Below are 25,207 nucleotides of genomic sequence, written 5' to 3' on the forward strand. Positions count from 1 at the left end.
CAGATGAGACATTCTGCCAACTTCTGTCTGTCTTATTATTTGGTGCAAACATTATTCTGAGTCCCCATCCTTGTATGACGTGCTACTGATTTGAATGGCCCCTCATGGGTTCAATATTAATAACCAGTCAAGTCCATGCAGCAGGTTAGAAACACATGTGAAAAGCCCTTCGATCCCTTCTCCTTTTTGCACCCTTTGGTCTCTGGATCGCTGAAACTGAACATGTGAAAAAGATTTGATATTCAGAAACAAATCCTGACCCTGTGTTCCTGAGAGATGCAGGCATCCCACAATTCAACGTCCTGTCAATTATGCACAAAAAACGAATAAGAAAACAATAATCAATACCCATTCAATCCCGCAAATAGAGTTTCAGTACCAGTCGCCCACCAAAATAAATGCAAACAAAGGAAGACCAACTGCCCTACTTCTACTTGAAAACCATAAATATGTATTTGGATACTTAGTGCACAAGTCCTAGCCTAACCATTGAGGGAAAAGTATACGCTTGACTGTGGCGACTGGGGCCTGAACAAATCCTAATTGTGAGGCCAGCCCAGGGTTCATTGGGGCACATAGTTATAGAGGCAACTCCACAGAGGAAACCTATGTTTGGACATCGTGTCCGGGGGACTCGGACAGACAGGCCATGGGTTCTGGGTGATCACAGAAAGGGTCAAAAGCACCAAGGCTGTAGTCTACTTTTGCTGTAAGAGAGATACGCCAACAGTGAGTCTCTGGTTAAAAGGACTCCCTTCAAGGGCGGCTCCGCCTTTTGTTCTTGCATACATTTGAAATAAACAAAAACAAAAACAGTTCTGTGAACTTTTAAGAATTCATCTCAGGTATTTGTGAGTCTCATAGTGTAGCCCTTCATGTGTAATGTTGTCTAGAGATATCTGACACCTGTGTGATGTTCTCTTGAACGGTCCCTCAGGTGACTAAGTTGCTCTGTACAAACAGTGAAGGGGAACTAGTCTTCCAGCTTGAGGGTCCAGTAACGGGAGCCTCACAATTGCAGGTAGAGGTCACCTCTCATGGACCCTCAATGTATGCTGACCAAAGTGTTTGGCAGTCCAGCGCATTGAAGTCTCTTACTTGGTCGGCAATCTGCTAGTAGAGGCCAACGCTGGTATCAAAAGAACTCTGCGAGTCCATGAACGTCATTGCCAAAGTGTCTTTCCTCGTGTGCACATTCTGCATAGAGTGCATCTGGTCAGTTATGCAGGTCATCTTGATGGGTGGACATCTCTGGGACACATTTAGACTCCTGTGATAGTGCGTTCCCAATGCAAAACATTAACATTTATTAGCATCTGGGTAGGTACAAGCAACCGATTTGGGAACATGAATGGCAGACAGTATTAAACATGAACTTACTAGTCAGTATAAATCTGGGTCCTGGGCAACTGGTTGTCCGCTTGCACCCTCACTCCACGAAAGCTCTCCTTTATCTGCCCTCCATCCACATCCCTCTTGACTGTCATCCGCAATCCTCATCATTAAAGCAATAACAATGTACCTGCATCAGGCCATGACATCTCTGCCACTGCCTCAAAAGACATTTCTGCTCCGAAATCCCAGGGACTGTCATGGAGATGCAGGAAGTACTCCAGCCACAGCCACCATTCCAATGGTGGCTATCATATTTAAGGTTTTTTAAAGGTACCATCAACATCACTGAGCATCCATTAATAAGAACATGTGTTAAGCTTTCCATTGCTGTGCTCCCTGTATAGGTGGCTGAAGTGGGTGAAAAATGTTGCAGTAGTGAAATCAAGGAAACATATCAGGGACATTCTTGCCTTGCTAGCAGTAGAAGCACAGATTGGTTGTTGCTTGTTCTATTTTCCGTCAATAGTGCTTAAAGCACACTTATGCTCTTTGGTCTGAGCACTTGACACATTCATAAAATGCATACATGCCATGTATGTGCTCTCTGTAGAGGTCTAACATTATCAGGCGACGCGGCAGCCTCATTGAATCTACAACCAGCTCACAGCAGAATTATGTGAACTCATTCCTTCTGAAATTTCCAAAGCAGAAGATCTCCCTTTTTGGTTGGTCCAAAAATCCACATGAGTTCCAAAGTCAGGAATTATACAAATATTAATCGTTTGTAGGTATTAGTCAGTGGTGCGATAACTGGTCTGATGCAGATCAGGGACGCCAAACCGAATTCCAGGGACATCATTTCACCAAAATGCCAGGGGTAGCGGAAGTGACGTCACATGACCCTTGACCTCCGATGACATCACGGAACATGATGTCATTTCACCCCACCCCGAAGTGACATCATGGGAAGCGATGGAACATGAGCTTTCACCCCTTCACAAAACAGGAACTGGCATCACATAGCATTGTTCCCAAGAAGAATGCGAAAAATATGGTTTCGATATCACTGTAATGTCATACACATTTCATACAAGAATGGATCACCATATGAATTGTTAATATCAGTGTGTATCGGCTCACGTTACCAAATTACTGTGAATGCAAGCAGACGTCCAATACAAAATGATAATGATTTATTATTATATAGCACTTACACTTAATATAGAACAAATATACATACAATATCACCCAACCTGCATTGGTACTCAATGATTGACCGCAGAAGGATGAAAGGCTGAGTTGGCCTTTTCAGGTTTCTAACCTGCAGCCTGCAGATCAAACATAGAGTGTAGCAGCGAATGCTCAACCCACTGAGCTATCTTACCGGCTATAGTACAATGAACAATTACATGTCTGAGTGTTCTCAAAGTCAGAAAGCAAATTACACTCTGTAGTGGATACCATTAAACTGGCAACTGAGATGAAACAGCAGGTCAGTTCATCTGCAGGTCTGGTGCAAAGTTGTGTCAAGGCTGCGCGGATCTCCTTTTCAGACTTCAGAGGTTGGCAAAATACATACCATTGGGAGGGTTTATAACTTTGTATGCAAGAATTTAGAGTAGCGCAGGGTAAGCAGCGCACTAGCACAGCATTCCATACTCTGGGCACTCGTTACCTCATATATGCAAACAAACATCCTGAACAGCATGCCAAGGAGATAGGAAAGATAGACACATTACAACAAAGCATGTATTGTGGCACAATTAAATCAAGGGCCACTTCATGTGCTATGGTCAAACATTTCTACACTGTACACAAGCTTTTAGGCACAAGGATTTTGTCAAGTGACCAAGGACACTGAGATGCAATGTCTTGTGATGATCGTGACAGAGACAATGTCAACAAAAAAACATGCTATAACTGCAACTTGCGAAAAGCAAAATACATAGTTCGAAATGCATGCTTATTCTTCTCTAGATGCTTTTTGGACATTTTTGTCTGCATTGTGATTTTGAGGACAGACCAAATTGTTGGCTCACCCTGTGAAGTTTGCCTGAAATAAACCTTTAATGAGTCTAGCAATTCTGTATAGAATTCTAGAAAGAGAAATTATTTGTTATTCCTATTCTTTCTTATTTAGGGTCACTGCTCAAAGTGTTACACTTGTGGAACCCCCCCTTTTTTTTAAAGTGGCCTGAACAAGAAAGCCAGCCACTCCAGAAACTAAGAGTCACACAGCGCTGGCCGCAGCCCAGGAACCTCCATTTAAAATAAGAATATTAAAAAAAGTTTTTATTTTTTTAGGGGTAGCAAGGGAGACTACAGGGGGAGCAAGAGAGACCTCAAGGGTCGCAGCTGCGACCCCTGGCAACTCCTGGCCACCTCCAGATGCAATCCCTGCCGAATACATTGATTTTGCAATGTTTTTTTACTATTTACCAATAGCGTTGAGAAAGCATCAAAAAGCACAAAACACACGTCGGCAATCTAACCTCAAATGTCTTGCGCAAACACTAATGTGTAGAATGTCCTCTGGATGTAACAGTACAAACTGTCCACAGGCTTTGCAGCAGACGAGGAGACAAGACCCATAAACACACAACATAGAATTAGAACAGTGCAGTGGCACGATCCACTACCTCACAGAGGTCTGTTGTATGCATTCGTTAATATCTGGGGGGCTGAAAGTGGCAAAAAAGTGTTGAGCTACACAAATCTGCTAAGGCACCTCTAACATCAGTAAATATTATCCTCTTCGGGAAATCAACAACATTAGAAGCCAAAGGTGTGGCTTTTTGGCACGGCAGGCCGCCCCCTCCTTAGGCCCCCCTTTTCTCAGCATGCAGCAATGGCGCAATGCTCCACACCAGAATCGGCTGGGCGCGTGGAGCAGTGCCGGCAGCAGGAAATCCACCATTTAATGGTGACCCGCAAAGACCCTGTGAAATCAGCCTTACTGTGACAAGTCCACACAGACCAAGAAGAATCCCAACCCACGACTATATACTCAACCCGAGAAGATGGAGTAATTAGGCTCAATCCGCGGTATCCAAAAATCACCACTGATGGATAAAATCTTTGAGCAAGAAGAAGAAAGAAGGGGGGTGAGCACCGCCTTCCTCCTCCTCAGTGATCCCTCCATCGGTCCTGCTCCTCGCTGCATCCCGTCACACAAAGCATTCCTGGGTGTATCCTTTTTGTTCACTGTTATTGCATGTGGCTAGTTTTTCCACTCCAAGACACCATGAGGTCAAGCAGGGGCCATTTTAGAAGAAACATTAAAACTAAGGTGATGGTCAGAAGCTAGGCCTACTGTTATATCATCAGTTACATGGAAGTACTTACGCAAAGGTCAGAGACCCGTGAAATGAGCATTGCCATACGTTAGAAACTTCAGTGAGCATGCTCCTCCAAGCAGCACCTCCTCCATGCACGTGATTAGAAGAAAATAAACACAACCCTTCTACCATAGCCAAGAAGATTGCTCAGCTGGTAGCATGCTTGTTGCTGAGACCGTAGGTGATCTGCAGATCGCAGCTGGCGCGGCCAACTCAGCCTTTCATTCTTCGAGATCGATAAATGAGTACCAAGATCTGATGGGTAATAACAATTGTACATAAAAGTCTTCTATGTAAAACGTTTTGGTGAAATTGGACACAGATTATAAAGACGATAAAGGAAGCATGCCTAACCAAGAGACTGCTAGCTTGAGATTGCAGGACCCGGAACAAGCAGACCTGGGAAAACCAATCCCAGGCAATGAAACGCCAAGAACCTCAGAATCCGTCATGCCTGGCAGGGGGAAGGTATTGAGGTAATAGTCCAACACACGCCTCGCAAGTCTAACCCCAGAACAGGGGAGAGGGAAGCCACCCATAGAAAGAAAAAAAAACAGCAAGCCCTTGAGGAGGCCTCAGGTGAGCCAAGGGGTGGAAATCTAGGCAAAGGTGTATATTCAAACTCATCAGGAGCGGGTCCAGCCCTTTAATTGAACAGGAGGAAAGGACATACTCAAAGGACCCTGCATCGACCCACACACCCTTAAACACTCAAGTGAATCCCTCTATCCCCCACTGGGTGAGCAAAAAAGCACCCATACTGGCTTGGATTTGCCAGTGCCAGCTTACACGGGTTGTGGGGCAGATACCTGCTTGTAGAAGCACTTGCGGTCTCTCTACTTGTCATTTCCAACTCTGTGATACAGATGCAGGCTCTGGGTGTTATATGATGTCATGTCAAAAAAGCTTGTATGCTGTGCTCATCACCACAGCAGTGCCCTTAAGGCACCAAGACTTGTAGATTACTGTGCCACCCACCCCTGTGGGGGAACAAGACCTTGTGAACAAAATCACGTTCTTGGCAAAGGCCAACTAACTTACTGTAAATTGGCAAACACAGTTGAGTTTAAATCAAATCATACTCATTTTGGGTGATTGGAGCTCGATCTAATTATCCATTCATTTTCTGGTTCAGTAAAATAATTTGATTAGGCTATTTCGATTCAAGAAATCACTATCTACCAGTGTGTGTCAGGTAGGGTTTCAAAAATCCCCCACTGCCTTGCGGATGCCTTACCTCCTCTTGAGGCCCATAAAATATTCTAAAAGATGTTAGAATTAACACTTCTGTATTAACTATGCGCATTTATGAGATGTGTTCGCCCTGGGTGAGCAGTATTGCTCTAAATATTAAATACCAGTTTCAAATGTATAAACACTATCTAGTATCCTGCGAGGAAAGCAATGTATCTGTTGGACTGCTGCATGTTTTATCTTTTTTAATAAGGCTCCTAATCCATGCTAAACCTACATTCTTCAGCATGGCCTAGATATAAATGAGCCAGAAGGGACCTACACATACTCCCCGGTCACCTGAATCTTTATTGGTCAGTTACTTTACCCAGTGCCACAATGTGCTCCTTTGGCCAGCCATAACCTCCAGTCTCTTTCAGTTTTAAGGCTCTGGAAAGGGAGCGGTTCTGTACAGTATCTGTAACTGTCCACCCTAGGTGTCCTCACACAAAAGCACTCATAGAAGAAGCCCAGGATTTCACAAAGCTCCTCAGGATTATGCCTTGGATAAGAGTGTCCTGGATCACAAAAAGGTGGTTGATTACAGTGCAGAGTCTTCATCTGGGGAATTCCTTCCACTACATTGCCCTCAGTTGGGGCACGCCATTTAATTAAGTGCATTTACCTGTGAAATGCCTTTTACTGCATGTACCTCAGCTCTGAAAAACCTTTCCTTCTAAGCTTCAGGAGCATTTAAAGTTCTTTCACATCAGAGATCTCTACTTTGAAAAGCAGTCCATTCCAGCAGATTTCACAATGGAAGACCACTCTTCAACAGAGGAGATCCTCTTCACTAATATAACATAATGCACTTATTTTTTAGAAAGAAAATACTTAAAATACATTTGCTACAAACCTTCAACCCAAACTTTCAAACAAAATGTGAAGTACCTAGAAGTAATTCTGTTCAGGACATTGCAATAAATCAACTGTCTCACTCACATACACTCATCCACTCGCTTGCTTTATTTTCAAGTTCACTCACCTCTACTTTTGACATCAATGTTTCTCCTCTGCCTGGGGCTTTCTTCTCTGTCCTTCACAGCCCCCTGGACAACAGGCACCTGAAAGGAAGAGGTGGGCCTCCCAAGGCAGACTGTAGGCTGATTTGGCGAGTATGCCTCCCAGTGGGGCTCAGAATCTTCATCCTCTGTGTCATCACTCTGAAATGGGGGCTCTGCCGCAAGATGCTGGTCAGTGGTGTCTGTGTTCCTTGTGGGTTCAGTACATAGTGTATGATCCCTAAAGTATTGTTTCGAAGTATTTCTTGGAATCCACTTCGGAAAAGCTTTCATTGACTCTTTGGGTGCACAGGAAGGGAGACTGTGATCCTGTGGCTCTTCCTCTGTGAATGCAAAAAGAGGACAGCAGTTAGAAAGTCTGCAGTGTAGGATATCTGCACTTAATGCAAGCAAAACCACTACCCCTGAGCACCTGCTGGGGTTTACTATTGAACAGCAATATTGTTGTGTGCCAACACATAGAACACCTATGTGTTCTATTAACCAATTCTTATTAACATTGTGTAAAAGATAATCATTAGATTAACATCCCTACACAGTTTCATAACTAAAACAATAAGCATTTACACTTTCAATATAAGTGCCTATGTAGACTCATAAATGGAAAAACAGAAAGAATACTCTCATTCTTTTATTTAGTATTTATATATATTTATTATCCCATAGAAATATGTATGCACATTAAAAAATAATATAGTCAAACAATAAGCAGTCGCACATATTAGCAATGTTATAGTTGAAGACAATCCTAGCAGCCTACTCGTCTTCGATTCACTTTTGGGAATCTTAGGTCTACCACCAATCAACAATGTGAATAGTCACCTAAAATATGGCATGGTAAATCTTAAGGACAAACTTAAAGTTGTGGTTTGAGAATTAACGAAGCCATAGAGAGGGAATGTTACTTCAAATACTGAAGAGCCCTTAAATGGAAAAATATGAAAACAGAATGAAAAGCCTATGATTTCGAATGGCAATTACCTAACAGCAATCTAAAAACATGGATACACCATACAGATAAAACAATTGAAATCCACCTGTCAAATCATTCCTTCCAGCCACTAATACATATATGGATCCTTATCCTGGTGAAAGCACTGCAAGGCATTTGTTTTAAAAATATGCTTTCACATACTAACCACACAGCCTAGCCTAGTTTATCTCAAAACACCCGAGAATAGATAGGAGCTAGCCTAGCAAAAATACATCATGGCCCTACTGGCTACCCAAGAACATGAAAATAAATATATATTCTTCCACATGTCTTTAAAAGGGATAACACGTTTCCATTCCATCCGAAAATACAGTTGCAGGCAAACAAACTAAAATATGGAATAATGTGCAAAATGCCAGTTCGTAAGCCCAGGAATTATCAGATTTACTCTGCTCTAGTAAATGTATCGGTTTCACGGCTGCCTCTTTGCATGAAATCAAGCCTGTCCCTTGAACTCTCAAGCTCAGCTCTACTAACTTTGCCCTGCATGAACTCTGTTTACCAGGAAACCCTTGAAATCTCTGTGTTACCTGCAAGCTTTGACTTTTTGGGTGAGTCAGGTTTAATCCTCTCCTACGCCCAATCAGCTAACCCTGACCTCAGGGCATCAGGGTCTAGTCTTCATTATTGATCTTTTAAACCACTCAGCCACACTTCGGGCCTCATTACACGGATGGCGGTAATGGTTAACGGTGACCGTTAATGGTAACGGTGACCGTTAACCATTACTGCCTTACTACGAGGTCCCTTAGCGAGTTGGTGCTTTAACGCCTGCTTTTTGCAGGCGTTAAAAACCAACCCGCTAAGGGACCTTGGTGCTAATTACGGCACCTCAAAATTGCGGTGCCGTAATTAGCACCTTCCCCATTCCCATTATGCCCTATGGGACAAAAATGGAAATGGGGAAGGGCAGTGGTGGAAGGGGGAATTACCGCCCCACCAACCTTGGAATGGGGCGGTAATTCCCCCTTCCACCAAGGCGATGCCGGTATTTTACCGGCATGGACCAAGGTGCTAATAGCACCTTGGTCCATGTGCTAATACCACCATCCGTGTAATGAGGCCCTTCTTCTTTCTAGCTCAGTGTTATTTAAACCCTTTGTTGCTGAGCCCTCCTTGAGTAAACACATTGGCCCTCATTAGGACTCCGGCGGAAAACCATGGTGCTATTAGCACCATGGTCGATGCCGGAGTCCGCCATGAAGAATTACCACCCCATTCCAAGGTTGGCGGGGCGGTAATTCCCCATGCCACCATGGCCCTTCACTATTCCCATTTTTGCCCCATAGTGCATAATGAGAATGGTGAAGACGGTAAGTACGGTACTGCAAATTGCTGTACCGCCTTACCTCGAGAGTACCTTTGCGGGCCCCTACTTTAATGGCTGGTCTAGACCAGCCGTTAAGGTCGGGTCCCGCAAAGGGACCTCGTAGTAAGGCATTAAGGGTTTAACGGCACCGACACTTTTTACGGCTCCGTTAACCCCTTAACGCCAGGGTCCTAATGAGGGCCATTGTTGCCAAACCCCTCTTAAGTAAAGATATTATTGCCAGGCCCCCCAGATGCCATAATTGCTTATATTTTCGAATAAAAGCAGTCACCGTAATATCCTTGGGGTGTCAGCCCCACAGTTTGAAGACCACTTGTCTAGCTTAACATGGGATTTTGTGATGAAGACTGTGCGAAATAATAACATGATGTTATTGCATGTTGTATGGGTTTCTCCTACAACACAACTCAATGCACCCAAAGTAAAACTCAAACAGCCCAGTATCGAAACTAAACTACACCAAGTGCTCATACATCTCCTGTATGGCTTCAACAAAACCTATTGCCCTTATAAGTGATGGAAACCTGGGCACCTGGCTTCTCTGTGGCGATTAGGATACACTTGGCACCTACTGGTCCTGATGGCTGCTTTTGTTGAGGAAATAAAACCCATGGCTCAACTATTAGGTAAAGTTAGATTGGTACAGATTTAATAGCAGCGCTGCAGGGTGAACCCAGAAACAGAGAATGCACAATATCCAAACAATCCACAACTGTGTCACCAACAAACCCTTTACAAGAACTCGTGTAGACTGTTCAACACTATGATTCTAATATAACCAGCAGAAGATTTCATCAGTTCATTTCTGCGGACTTTACTACTTTCAATTAGTACGATGAGTCTCTATATGGAGACAGACAAGGGGTCTTCCAAGGTTACTCATGCTGATTTAATGACCAGTGCAGATGATCATTCATAATTTAATGAAAGCACACACTTTCTGTTCACTAGTCATATGAAGTAGTTCCCCTGATACAGAAACATCCGCTTCGCAGAATGAGAGGTTATATAAACACGCGCTGAGTCTCCAGTAAGCTAGCATGTGAGTAAAAGACTGCTTTTGTGAGCCAAGATTCGAAGCTCCATTCTGACAGCAAGCAGTTATGTAATTCACATTTGAGTTTCTCTAACTATTCCAGACTGCAGCATTGATTATAACGGCAGGTTATATTAAATACATATATTGTCACGTTTAATTTGAATTAACTTTTGTATTTCAGTCTACATCTTTTAAACCTTCATTACATGCAAACATATTTTTTCTATACCCTTCTAACCTGGTTAGTTCATAGTAACGTTTCCCAATAGTACCCAACTCCTGTCATTGTCCAGCACCTTCAGACCATGCCAATGGTATATAAGGCACTATATAAGTGCAAAATAACATAACATAGCATAACATTCTGCGGCATCCAATAGCTCCATGACTCCTGGCTCCCTATTGTTCATAGAGCTACCATGTTTTTTTATTTCTCCTAGAAATAAAAAGAGCTCTGCCTCTTACATGGGTACGAAAATTCACCTGAGGTTGCTGCAAACCCCCATCTCTCATAGCATTACTTTACTGCTTCTTACACCTCAATTTGTTCTAAAATCTCCAAGACTATGGGCCTCATTACACGGTAGGCGGTAAGGGTTTACCGGTACCGGTATTTTACCGGTACCGGTAAACCCTTACCGCCTTACTACGAGGTCCCTTTGCGGGTTGGGGAATTTAACGCCTGCTTTTTGCAGGCGTTAAAAACCAACCCGCAAAGGGACCAGGGAGCTAATTACGGTACCGCTATTTGCAGTACCGTAATTAGCGCCTTCCCCATTCCCATAGAGCCCTATCAGGCAAAAATGGGAATGGGGAAGGGCAATGGGGGAAGGGGGAATTACCGCCCCACCAACCTTGGAATAGGGCGGTAATTCCCCTTTCCACCAAGGCGGCGCCGGTATTTTACCGGTATGGACCAAGGTGCTAATAGCATGTTGGTCCCCCGCCATCCGTGTAATGAGGCCCTGTATATGGGTGCTTGTTCCCCTTATACACCTTAAAACCTCCTAGCTAACAGTGCTGCTAAGCTTGCTACTATCACCACTGGCTCCAGCACCCCCATCACGACTAGCATCTCTTTAGCACCTAGTATTGATATTGATTTTGAAAATCGTCCCTGGGGGTGGGGGCCGGTTTCTAGCCATGCCTGGGCCGGTTCGGAAGAAAAAAAAATAGAAAATAAATATTTTTGTTTTTATTTTTTATTTTTTTTTCAAAAGCCTTTCATCCTTTTTAGGTCGATAAATGAGTACCAACACAGGTTGGGTGATATTTTATGCATATTTGTTCTATAAAAAAGATCTTAAGCATAAGTGTTGTACAATAACATATTATCATTTGGCCTTGGACGTCTGCTTGGATTCACAGTGATTTAGTGTACTTAGTAACAATGCTATTCGATGCCACTTCCTGTTTTGTTAAGGGGTGAAAGGTTTTGTTTCATCGATTCCCAGGATGTCACTTTGGGGTGGGGTCAAATGACATCACTTCCGGTGATGTCATCAGTAGTCAAGGGCCATGAGGCGAGGGGCTGGCCACTTTTTTGGGTGACGGCTGGGCCACTTTTTTTTGGGTGACCGGGCCTATTTCTTGTCCCAGTCCGACCCTGACCGTGCTCGTGTTTCAGAGCGCAAAAACAGTACCTCTAAGGCTCCTAGTAAGCATTAGGAATTCTTGCCACATCATAAGGCTAACCATTGCCATGTCTTTCAGTGCTCATGTAGGTAACAAGACTAATGGTTGCAATAAGGAGAACCTAACGTAGAAAGGAGGCAGCAGCGGTTTATTGATCAAAAATATCATAGACCAGCTCGAGGACACATACTCTCTCATTGTACCAAATGATTGATGTTAAAGTTTTCCAATTTGACTCTGCCATTTTCTACTGGCTTGGGAGGGGCACATCCTGCCACAAACGTGAATCTTTCCTTGTAAGACTTCCTACCTTTGTCTTGCAGGTGTTGCTCAGTGAGTGCAGGCATGGAGTAGTGGCTGGTGGCACAGGGCCTTGCTTTCCTGTGGTGAGGGATGACAGGAGATTACTGAGGCAGTCGATGGGGAGTTGCTGGGCTAAGGGGGCCTATGATATGGTAAGAATGTTCTAGGAGGGAGAGGATAAGGAACTGGTTGCATAAGGCTGTGGGCTATCGTTTGCTGGCAAGCAGAGTTTCAAGGAGGTAGGAAAGGGTGTGGGAAGACAAATTGGGCTGAATATGACAGGGACGACTGATGGCTCACTAATACCTGCATCTAATGAATTGCCCAATCCATTGCTGGCAGGGGTCCGTCCCAGAGATTTGAGGGAAGTGCTGACACAATTACACATACGGTGAGCAAGAGGGGACTGAGGCTGTAGAGGAAGTACGTAACCCAGGCCTAGGAGGAAAGGGGTGCTGCATAAGGTGGCATTCCCTCCCCTGGCTAGAAAGATAGGTGGTCGCTAGGAAAGATGGACAGAAGGGACAAGGTATAGATGCTGCCCAGTTGAACAAGGAGGTGGATATGGCAAGCGAGGTGGGGGTCCTTCAGTGCAGGACTGTGGCAACAGTACACGTGGAGCAAACAGCAGCAGATGATGAAAGGGGGGTGGGAGGTATTGGGAAGACCCTCCTTCTTGGACCGTGGGTGTCCCAGGCAATAGGAGATTAAGGTGTTTCATGTATGAGATAGATTCACTATATGTCAGGGTAAGCCAAAACTTGGGGAATGCCTCTGGGCAGCACACAAGGAGCTGCACCAGCACCCGTGCAAGGGCAACCAGTGGTGGCACAGTGTGTGGGGTTGGCAGTAGTCATGGTGGACTGCCCTATAGGGAACTCAGGAGATTTCCAGGTAGGTCTATGAACCCTGGGCTTTTTTGTGTGGTAACCTATTTTATTTTCAAATGTTCACTTAGGATGTTGGGCTTTCTGAAAATGTGTAATATGTGTCCACATTGAAAAAAAATCTCGGGCTTCTTTTGGTTCCCCGTCCAGCCCTGGTAGTAGTGCCTCAAGAGAATACCTTAGTGCAGGAAAATAATGAGGAGCGGTCATCCCGAAACTCAGTGTCGACTGCCATTTCAGCCAATCTCAGGCAGCAGAGGCATTGAAGGGGTGTGCAAGATGGGCCACTGGTCTTAAGAATTGGTCGTACCCGGGGGGGGCGTATCAGTCTTTTGGTTTGCCTCACACTGTCAAGCATAGGTACTGTGTTTTAAGATGGATTTTTGAATTCTGACCTGGTGGGCAGAGGTTCAGAAGGCCAGACTAGTTTCTTGGAACAGGGTAACCAGACCAATCAAGGTAGCATTGGGGAGGTCAAGACTAGGTCTCATGAGTGGTGAGGGTGACTGAAAGACCTCAATGAGGACACAGAGCAAAGGACACTCACCAATCACTCCCAGTCAGGTGTATATATATATATATATATATATATATATATAAATATATATATTAAATATATATATTAAAAAACAAATACATGTATTCAAGGGAAAGAAGAGGGGCAATCAGGGGCAACTCATGTGTAAAAATGGATGGATGTGCTAAGGGCCACCGGTAAGGGTTGCAATTACTCACAGACCCCTGGTGCACTAGTGACCAAACTTCAGCAGTCGAGTCCAATTCGGTTGCAGGTTCAAATGCGGCAATCTCGCGGCTCTGCGGCTTTTATCAGCAAAGTTACAGCATTGATTCCCAAATGTGACAGTGGCAATTTCTCAGCTCCTGGTGGATGGATCAGGCCAGTTTAACTGTAGCAGGCTTCAGCGCACAGAGGATTTCAGCTGCAATGCACTTGTTAAGTTTGTCACCAAGGATGGGCGACACGGGAACCGCGTGTACTCAGGTTCGGGCGCGCTCTCTTTACTCCAGACCTGGGAATACCAAGTGTACAAAATTCGGTGTGAGAGTGCAGTAAACACAGAGCTTGCGATGTACCAAGTTTTAAGGGCCTCCTCAAAACAGCGTCGGTATCAGAGCAAAGCCTGTCAGCCCACTGGTTGGCCAAGAGACACTTACAAGAAGGCTTACTTGCAGGGTTTGATGAAAGTGCTGAGAATAGTTAGTCCCACTATTCCAATGGGTCTAAGCGCCTTCGCAGACCTTCTAGTTCGATCAGATGCAGAGGTGTCTAGTGGGATGACAGCAGGCTCAGGCTGCAAAACCTTCCAGCGGGTCACCACCGGTTCCTCGGCTCGGCTTGTTAGTTTCAGGATACTTGGATCCTATCCTTCGTTCAGTGAGAACTCAAGAGATCGACATGGTATGGGTGTTTGGAGCCTTCTCTTATCCAGAATCTTCTTTGCGCCAAAACGAAGAGGACCCAATGGGAGAGCTGCTCACATACAGGCACACCATACATGGACCAATCATGGACCACAGTGGTCACAGGCATTCACAGTGCACCAGACTCTTTGACACCCAGGATGTGTATTGGAACCAGACAGTCCAACCCAGATCCTGGAAGCACACACACAAAGCATGGTGTTTCGCATGAGAATGCATGCCCAAGTAACTGCTGACCCCAGTCGGCTCGACGTTGGGAAGGTGAAGGGGCAAGATGGCCAAAGGACAGGACAAAGAACCTTGTGGCATGGCCATTTTGGAGCCAGGCCACCTATTTGTGCCAAATGCGGTAACCGCAGTTTACCTGGCAGGAAAGGGTTAAAAATATATGAAAAGGTAAGCTGCCACCAGCCCTGTCCAAGGCCACCTGCAGTTCTCCTAACACATCCTTCGAGAGTATCTAGAGCCTTTAGAAATGACAAGAAGACCCAAGTGCACTATACTGGAAGGTACATTGTGCACTTGCAACATATTGCAGAAAAGTTGCAACATTAACAAGGATTAAGGGAAACACAGTCTCCCAGTACTGACTGTCTGTAAGTCCATGTCAGTTTCCCCATAATAAAGTGAGCGAAAAGCCCAGGGTAGTGCAACAGAAGGATGTGCTTCTCTAGCAATCTCAGTCTATGGTGTTAAAACATCAGCAGAAAGTTGGGGGGTACACAACTGGAGGGAAAATTACACATGAAATGGAAATCCTTTTTAACACTGTGCCTGGCGGAGACTCCAGAACCGTGTTTGTCAGACGTCTATCAGAACCAAAGTCCCCTTCACAGATCCCTGAAAGAGCAAATGAGAGCTATGCAATACAACCCCCGAAAATATGTTTTTGATTCTTTGACAGTGAGGTAGCATTACCTGAACAATGTCACAATCGTTGTTTAAAGTTTGACCCTACACACATACTTATTATTTGTGCGTGCTGCTAAATGGCCATGACTAAGTACCAACTTTCCATCCACACCCACAAAACCAACAATTCCCAGTAGTTGTCTGCAAAGTAGTAAAAATACATCTCTGCCAGGTGGTTTCCCCCTGTGAAATAAGGATCCACATTTTGTAAGAAATCCAACATGATGACAAGGGCCACTTATGTAATCAAGTAACCAGAGCATCAAATGGCTGCCCTCCCTTCCTCAAATGCTCCTGAAGGGCTGAGAGAAGGTCCACTAGCCTTTGTGAATAAATACAAGCGTCCTCTTCCTGTCAGCAAGGGACCATAGAAAGGCCCCTCAGATTAGATCCCCATCAACAGGACGCAGCGACTAATTGTCCAGCGTACGGCATTAAGGGTTGATGTGGTCAGCTGTTAATATGTCAAAGAGGCATTTTTACAATGGAGCAATAGTCTGGTTTTCCACAAAAATATCAGAACAGTAAGATAGCATCAGAGGTGTTATGAAACTAAGAATCTATGCTGCGAGAATCATGCCTTAAGTGTTGCTGCCATCACAAAGTTGTGAAGGTATGTTTTATACTGCGGGAGGTATAGATTTTAGCACACACTGGTAGGCCTTTACGTGTTGTGTGCTGGGAGCCATTACCTAGAAAAAGCAGATACTCTCAGCCCTGGATGAGGCACTTGTGAAGGAGCTTTGCAACAGCACCAGACAGGCATGCTCTCGTACTAGAGCCTACCCCTATTTAAGAATGCAACTGTCGACAGCAGGGAACTGTTTCCTTAACATCAGTCTGAAGGAGATGTAGGGTGAATTAAAGTCACAGACCTGATCTCCAGTGGAGGGGCAAAACAACTGGGCTCAGAGAAGCAAAACTTTCTGGGGTTCAGTCTCAGCAGCATGCAGTTCCTCACTTTGTTGGTACCTTGTAACTACAACTTGTTATGCACCTGCAGACAATGGAAATGCCAGCGGTTCACAGTGTAAATCCCAGTAACATAACACACTATAAACCCTGCCACTGTGTTTCTTGATTGAAAGGATACTCTGTCTTTTGTCCACAATAATGCATGTTGACTTGTTACATTGACACTTACCTCCCGGTGTAATTGTACCCTATTGATACCCCTTCTGCAGTGCCCTCGTGCTGCATGAGTCCATTGACTGGCAGGGCTGCTAATGCACTGCAAATTGTCCTGATAGTTCCACAGATGTTGTCAGAGTGAATTGTTCAATGTCACAATAGCCGCACAGCCAGGTACTGTTCATGACCCATAGGAAAATTATAAGGCACTGTGGTTCTCCTACTCAAGTTTCAAAGGGCCTCATCACAAGTGGGTGGTATCCCACTGGTAATTGCACCGGTAGACTGCCCAACGCAATTAGCGTTACCGCAACTCAGTCCAGCACAATTTGCATACTGATTCACACCATTGCCAATAATACTGATAACTGGAGGCAGTGGTTGAAGTGGGCAGAAGCAGTTGTATAGATATAGCTTGTGTTAGCATAAGGCATCTTCAGACTCTGTGCAGGAAGGGGCGGAGAGGGGAGCAGGAGAGAAGGAATCAGGTAATATTCATTCTTCAAAACCATCCCTGCAGTGCAATAGGCTGGGCTTATAAATTATGCCAAAATCCAAATTGCCCACATTTACCTGAATTTGAAATTTTACAACTCTCCTGAAATGTTGAAACATTTAGGTGTTAAGTCACGGTAAGTTCGCTGGCATTTGTAAACAGTGTAATCGTAAAGCACAGAACCTTTCCTGCGAGCAGAGGTTTAAATGAAAGAGTCCATTTAGAGGGCAAATGTTTGCAATGTTTGGGCTGAGTGTTTGTTTTATATGGTCACTGCTTTGCTTGTTGCAGTGCCTGCTGAAATGCTGCTTAGAAAGGTAATTTCATGGGCGGGGCAGGTTCCAGGCTCCGAAAAGGAAACACATGACCATCTTTCCTTTGGAATAACTTTGCTGCGTTTAATTTAAAAAATACAACTGGTAATTAAGAAAACGTTCACTTCACACAATTTAGTAATTGCAATTCATGAAATAACAAACATCAATTAAAATACTTCAAACATTGTTTGGCATGGCTGGGTTGGTCCACCATGCCATTCCCCGGAGCGGTATCAGGAGATTCTCAACCCAAAACCTGACCTATCTGATCCTGTTCCCGCCCCCACTGCCCATGTGACCTGACAACTTCACTGGGCGGCCCCAATCACCAGGAGCACAAGGCTAGGGTTTGGTAGAAAGAAAGAAAGAAAAAAAGAAACAAGGAAAAGAAAGAATCTCCATTTATGGAAGCCACCAGTTGTATCAAAGGATGAGCCATCCCTCTATCACCATAAGAGAAACCCAATGTTCCTTCATCAATTAATGGAAGAATGGCACCACTTAATAAAAGGAAACAGCAAGCTCCCCCAATGCAGAGTGAAGGAAAAGTATGAGGGGTGGAGTCCCTTGTATTTGAAGACCCAGGGCCTTTGCATACAGAAGAGCAGTCATTTACATATTGAAATCAGTTCATCCAAAAAGCAGGAACAGACTTCCAACCCAGAAACATTGAGCCTGGACTCTGAAGCAGAGTTTGGGTGTGTGTTAGACACGCTACCTTTGCAGTGCTGTTTCTGATGGGTTGCATTATTATTGCTTTGGGATTCCTAGAGATGATATGTTTTGTAATATGTCGGCACTGAGCTTTATTATCTATGCACTGTCCTGTTTTAAAGTGCCGCACACAGGTCCCATTTCAGAGCTCGTGCAAATGATAGTGTTGAAAGCCAACATTCTCCCCTCCATATTTTGGCACCACTATTCAGGGGTGGGTGGAAATACTGGAGTGGAAATGTCGTGCTTCCCAGCCGCAAAAGCTGCATAAATATACTGTCTACACAGAAACATGTGCTCCAGGGGCACTGCGTGCATTTTCCAAATGACTGCCACTTTTCTAGTTTAAGAAAGTTTCCTTAATGTTAATGTTAATGTTTAAGGATATTTGTACCGCACACTATCACCATCGGAGTGGCCCCCTGCTGCTCTTAAGGTTTCATGAAACTAGAAAAGTGGTGCTGCAGTCTCGAAATGCCATTGTAACAAAGGAAAACGTGGGAAGCAGCCTTTAATGGCACCTCACTGGTGTCATATTCTTGAGAGCAGAAGCCCCTCGCAGTGCCAGCCCAGCATTTCACATTGTTGCTGAGGCTGTTGTCGAGCAGCAAATCAGGCTCATGCTAAAGTCCTGGCTTTGATGCCAGACGCTGCATTAGCACTTCATCAGAATAGGGTGTTTTTCCGTGTTTTTGCATGCACCTCTGAATCAGGCCATCAGTTACGTTTGGCATGTTACACTATGTTATGTCATGCTGTGCCATGTTTTAAGCTGTAGAAACATGTTGTGAAATGTTTTGTGCTGGGATCAATGTGTTCTTTTCCCAAAGTTAAATTCACTTTAATTAGAATCTACCTGAGTGCTACGAAATGCACTCATTCACTCCTTTCAGTATGGGGGATATGATGTTGAGATTTCATTATAAAATTTTGCTTTCAATGTCTATTTTTCAAGGACCCTTTGAAACAGCCATACGACAGCAGGTAGCAAGCACCTAAACACGCAAAAAACAAACAAGAAAAACTAAAAGGTTTGACTTGGAAATCTAGTATGTTAACCAGATCTTACACCATTAGTTAGACCTACCATTCGCATGATGCCTTCTATTAACAGGATACAGTAACTGCAGTCCACTGTGAGAAGGCTAGTCAAAGGCTGGATTATGTAAATTAATTTCCATAAGCGCCCAGCCTCAGCCCATGGGGATTCTTGCCTCACACGTCAATATAACCATTACCTTAAAGGCCCCAGCAGGACTTTGGAACCACGAGGAAGGCCGGACTGGGGCTTCTGCCCCAAAGGAAGCCTTGGTCTAAGCCCCACCCTCAGTTAAATGCCCACATTTCCTTCCAGCTTTCCCATCCAAAGGACCTGACTGTTCATGGCTTAGCGGAGTGCATGGTTTATCAATGCCGTGGCTCACCATGACATCATGCAAGGCTAAAAAGTCTGACCACGGCTAAGCCGTAGACAGGCTTGCGTCCATAAGCAATCAGAAAATAGTCATAGGTGCCCCTCTGTGAGAATGAACATGGCTAACTGGCCTGTTCTTTGGGAATGTACCCAGTCCAGCACTGCTATGGCAATTCTCTTCTGAACAAGAGTACCAACAGCAGCCCCATACAAGTGTTGCAGCCTTGTCAGGCCTCATCAGTGAGGTAGAGCATTTTGCATGCAAGCACAAGCCTAGGGTGTTTTAACCATGATGTAAAACTTGGCAAATTCAGATTTCTGACATACAACCCTTCCCAAATGTTGTTGCAGGCCTATGAAAGTAAGCAGAAGGGTTTTTCCGTTGGTGTCTTCTTGGGCATGGATTGAGCCCCGGCTTATCATCCCATATGTAAACTCTGTGGCACAGCGAACACCCTCTCTCCAGATATCTCTCCTTTCGGCACTGCGCCCTATGGAATATAGTTGAGTCCCATGAGATTAGAGTATACCGGTCATTCTCTCCAAGCCCTTTAAATGGAACCAGACTGATATTCACTCAAATGTGCAAACGCAATGCATAACGCATTGGTCCAGGGGTTCGACATTCATTCATCCCCTGTTTTATTTTGGCAGCACTTTTTTGCTGAAATATTTTGCTGAAAAAAAAACATTGGGGGGCATGTAAGGGGTAGTGTATAGGGAATAAATAATGGTGGAGGGAAGATACATTTAAGAAAAATGCAATCATATTTTCAGCAAAACATTTTCAGCAAAAGCAGGAAAATTAAGCTGGGGATGAATGAAACATAGAACCACTCGAGGAGTATGGGAGATCAGACCATTTCAGTCTCTTTGTGATACTGAAATTGAATTTGACTAATTCCTTTTTGCCAACATGCAATCGGCCAGTACACAATGCTTTCATTGTACAGGCGATCAGACACATTTGGGCTGGTCTCACAGCACCCTTTAAACTAAACCATAACAGCAGGAAGCCTTGTGAATAGAAATGGGATCCTAATGCTGCAACAACCCTAAGATAACAATCTTGACCTCAAAGACTCCTCTCCGTTTAATCATTCCCCCACCCAGTTTGATTCATAACCTAATTTCTGTCCATTTCTGTCCAGCTTTCATTATTCACATAAGACTGAAAGCTTCCTACAGACACCACACTGCTGGAGCAACACCACTACTCGCTACTCTATTCCTATCACCCCCACACCATCCAGGTGCTCACAGCACTGGCCTCAACTGATAAATTGCAGAAATGTCCTATAGAAGACCACTTTATATTACTTTAAAAATCACACTTTAAATGTGGCAATGGCTACTACTTTGCTGGTAGCCTAGTTGCACACTTCCTGTACACTGGGAGGTATGATAGGCCCCTGAACATTTGGTGGCTTTTAAAAAGCGTCCTTTAGATTTGGGAATGACTAAGTTATGCTTCTGCTGAATTGTGTATCTCATATGTGACCCAATCCCTGTTGTATACTCTTGAGGCTGGCGCTGATGTTTTTGGGAATTGCCCCGATTTTTTTTTCTGTCCTCCTGTTGTGGGCCCTGTCCGTAGTGGGCAATTCCACCTGTGTTATCAGTTTTGTTTGCTGCATAAAAAGTTACCTGTCAGGCCTCTACTGTTGATGTGGCCTGTGCTCATCTCGGAGATGGGTCCTTATGTCTTGAAGCCTCTAGGGAGAGAGCTTCTGTGCCTGTATTTGCAATTGTTTTCAGCTAGAGAGATCTGCACTGATATTGCGGCCAGTCGGGGGCGTTGCTAGGTCGGGAAAAGATCAGGGTGTAAAAGCAAAGGAAATATCGAGGCTGTGTACCACAAAGGAAATACACCAAACACGTGCTTTAAAGATTCACAGATCTTTTATTCTGCACAGTTTACAAAGAAAGATAGATACAGATAGCTATCTGGCTTCCAACACCCCACAATGAGTACTAGCCTGTCAAAGAGAGGAGAGAGAGTGCTGGACATCTAGACTTTTGTACTTTTATACAATTTTCAGAAATATTGTCCAGCCCCTCTACATGGTAATAATCTGTGGTCTAGAGTTTGTGCCTAGTTCACATACAGCTTATACAATAATGTGCAGATGGATTACATGCGTTTTCATTTCCATCAAGTTACAATGGCGATGAATATTCTTGGATCCCGTAGTGAGCCTTAGCCTATATCCCTTCACAATGTAGTTCAGCCTGTGTCAATGCTTGAGATTTACTCTGTATTGTCCCAATGTTTACACATGGATGAATCTTATGTGCGCGGACAATACTCAGACGGCAGTTCATGCGGAGCACCAGGTCTCTTTACTCAGTCTAAACAGTTGGCTCTCGGACAACCTAAACATTAACAGAACTCAAAGGTCGGGAGGCTTGGTTGCAAATTGAAAACACAGTCCACCATTTTAGAACAGAGAATCATACGAACAGAAATCAAAATGGCGGATGACTCTAAAATGGCGGCAAAGTCGATACAAAATCAGAACTTTGCAACACGGTTTTCTCCATAGAGCAACTAGGTTTAGGCCAATATTAATCAAAAGGAGGTATTATATGATTTTCATTTGATAAACCCTCCTTTTGGCCTAAGCCAAGTGCTAAACTGGAGATTAATTGTTTTATGAGTAACTCCACATTTCAATATCCATACATCCTGAATCACATTCATCAGATATATTAATTGCCATAAGATCTGCGGTGGAAATGTCCTTCATTACAAATTCATTGGTTATTCTTCCCGGTGCGTGTACCTTTGGTCCTAATATTCCCATACTCTGTGCACAACATCCCCCTAACATTGAACATATGGCAGGAAGTATACAGCAACAGCAAAACAACAGAATACCCAGAATTATCAACAAGCTTCCATCCCCAAGATCGTAAGAAGTCCCAGAACCAAATACTAAGATCCCAATTCCCCCCGGGAATGTGTACTTCAGAATTTAGGACATGCAGGTTTTATATTGCCATAAAGATGGTCGGGGAGGAATCTGGTGGAAAACGCAGCAAGCGGACACCACGAATTTGCATACTCCACCACGCTCAGCCAAGATGACGTCTAATACGTCTAATACCATGCGGCTTTGTAGCACCACTAATCTGATTAGCAAAAGGATCTGTAGAGGAGTGCGGAGATAAAGCAGCAATTTTCCCAGGCCCCGCTGGCTCAGGGAGTGTCTCCAGAACACCCTTGATGTTGCTCAATGCTGATCAATCATTGGGAACAGGGCAAGTAAGTTTCTCCTTATCTTCTTCATCGTGTGGCAAAGGGAAAGGTATCCTCTTGACATGCGAAGCGTGAATCCAATGACGATTTCCTTCCACTCGTACGGCAGTCTGTGTGGCCAATAGGACCCGAAAGGACCCTCTCCACCTCAGTGCGAGACAGGATACTCTCTCAAATGCTTTGGTCAGCACCCAGTCACCAGGTCAGATGCTATGACCTGGCCCCTCGTATTTAGCTGGGAGTGCTTCTCGCACCTGTTGATGAATCAAGTACAGATTTTTAGTTAACCGGTCACAATATTCAGAAAGAAGTACATGCTCTATATCCCTCAAAGCCCTGTGTTTAGGAAGATTCCAAATGTTAGCTGGCCTCCCCATCACCACTTCATATGGGTAGAGCCCCGTCCTATTTGTATTTGTATTTGTTTTATTTGTATAGCGCAGGCCAGGCCCAAGGGCAACCGGGCACATATCTTAATACAACATTACATTACATTACAAGTAGAGGAGCAGTACATTACATGTGGGGCATGTCATCACAAAGGTCCCAGCAGATTGCAACAAAGTAAACAATAGACGTTACAAATCAGGCATCGATCATCAGAACAAAGCAGGGTCCCGGATGGCCCGTCCAATACAGAGGAGCAGTTATTAGTAGGATGTAGCTAACCAGAGCTTGGCTTTGTGTTTGAATTGGTTGAATGAAGGCAGCATTCTGATCAGGAGTGGTACAGTGTTCCAGAGCTTGGCTGCCAGGATAGGGAAGCTAGCACCTCCAGCAGAGTGGAGCTTGAATCTAGGGATCGCAAGGCCTTGGTTTTGTGTAGATCTGAGTGCTCGTGCTGGTCTATATTGAGTGAAACGCGAGGCTAGGTATGAGGGAGCCTGGTGGTTAATGCATTTGTAAGTGAGGGCCAGAGCTTTCAGGGAGATCCTTTGGGCGACTGAAAGCCAGTTGAGGTTCTTCCTTGTTTCTGAAATGTGGGCAGATCGGGGAATGTTGAGGGCTGCTCTAATGGCATTCTTTTGGGTCGTTTGGAGTTTGTTAAGATTACCCTGGTTGGTGCCCTGGTATAATGCATTGCAGTAGTCCAGTTTGGACATGACCAAGGTCCTGGCCAGGGTGATGCAGTTCTGGGCAGTGAGGAAAGGGCGGCAGGCTGAGATCAATTTGCAGGTGTAAGGGTACGCAGAGGCCACTGCATTGGTTTGTCTAGTGAGTGTCAAGGAGGCGTCCAAGTATATACCCAAAGTTTTGGTGTCTTTGGATACTTTAATCAGATTACCATCAATCTTAAAGGAGCCAAACAAGTGACTTAGTTTCTTAAGTCTCTGTTGTGTGCCTAAAATGAGAAGTTCAGTCTTGTCATCGTTGAGGCATAGTTCATGCTGGGCCATCCAGGCTTGTATGACAAGGTAAATGTCATTAAGGGCTTTAGAGTCAGCAATCTAGTCACCAGTGATCAGTATGAGTATCTGGGTGTCATCAGTGTAGTTAGTGTAGGTAACACCCAGATAGTCAAGCACTTCAAAAAGAGGTTTGGTGAAGACATTATAGAGAGTTGGGGAAACGCAGGATCCCTGCGGGACTCCACAAGGGACTGGTGTGGGATCGGACCTGATCCAGTTGGATGCATTGTCAGAGGAGTGGGCCGCTGACTTCAGGTGCCTGCATAGTATTTGGTGATTGACCAAATCAAAGGCAGCTGATAGATCCAGTAATAGTAGAAGGGCCAATTTACCGTTGTCTTTAAGGTCCTCAATTTGAGTTTTGAGATCAAGTAAAGCTGTTTCAGTCCCGTGCTTAGGTCTGAAGCCAGATTGTCTTGAGCCAAGGAGGTTATTGGTTTCTAAGTAGTTCTGAATCTGCAGGTAAGCTGCTCTGTCAAGTATTTTAAGTAGGAACGGTACAGTGGTAATTGGTCTATAGTTTCTTGGTATTTCAGGGTTTAGAGTCATTTTTTTTAGGATCGGGATAACCCACGCGTCCTTTAAGTTGTTAGGTACCGTGCCCGTTAGGAATGAGGAGTTGATGACGGTGGTTATAAAAGGAGCGAGGTCATGTGCTGCTTCCTTGATGATGGGTGCTGGGCAGGAGTCACCTTGGCAATTGGAGGGTTTTAGATTGCGAATGATGTTTTCGACCTCAGGGATGGTGATGGAGTGGGGTGAAACTAAAAGGGGTGTGAGTAAATGAAGCAGTCGAAGTGTAGGAGGGTTTAGTGGGGGGTTGGTGAGTAGGGTAGTTTGTTTGGCATTAATTTTAGCTTGTAAAGTGGTGATTTTGTTGAGGAGAGCGTTTTGGATGTTGTTGCACCATTTACTGTCTTTAGTGCAGGTTTCAGGTGCAGGGGATGGAGATTCCAATTCTTTAAGGATTTTAAATCCTTAGTGATTTAATCT

The 25,207-nt window shown here is 44.4% G+C and overlaps 1 protein-coding gene across 1 annotated transcript in view; it reads right to left on the reverse strand.

Moving 5' to 3' along the window:
* LOC138579529 (uncharacterized) overlaps positions 1-25,207 on the reverse strand; it is a 257,277-nt gene that overhangs the window by 67,186 nt on the left and 164,884 nt on the right. The window contains exon 3 of the mRNA XM_069649838.1: positions 6,892-7,251. Within this exon, the coding sequence (XP_069505939.1) occupies positions 6,892-7,251 (360 nt within the window). The remainder of the gene's footprint in view (positions 1-6,891; positions 7,252-25,207) is intronic.

This window comes from Ambystoma mexicanum, chromosome 3p, assembly GCF_040938575.1.
Source record: "Ambystoma mexicanum isolate Mex_15411 chromosome 3p, UKY_AmexF1_1, whole genome shotgun sequence".
NCBI classification, from domain to species: domain Eukaryota; kingdom Metazoa; phylum Chordata; class Amphibia; order Caudata; family Ambystomatidae; genus Ambystoma; species Ambystoma mexicanum.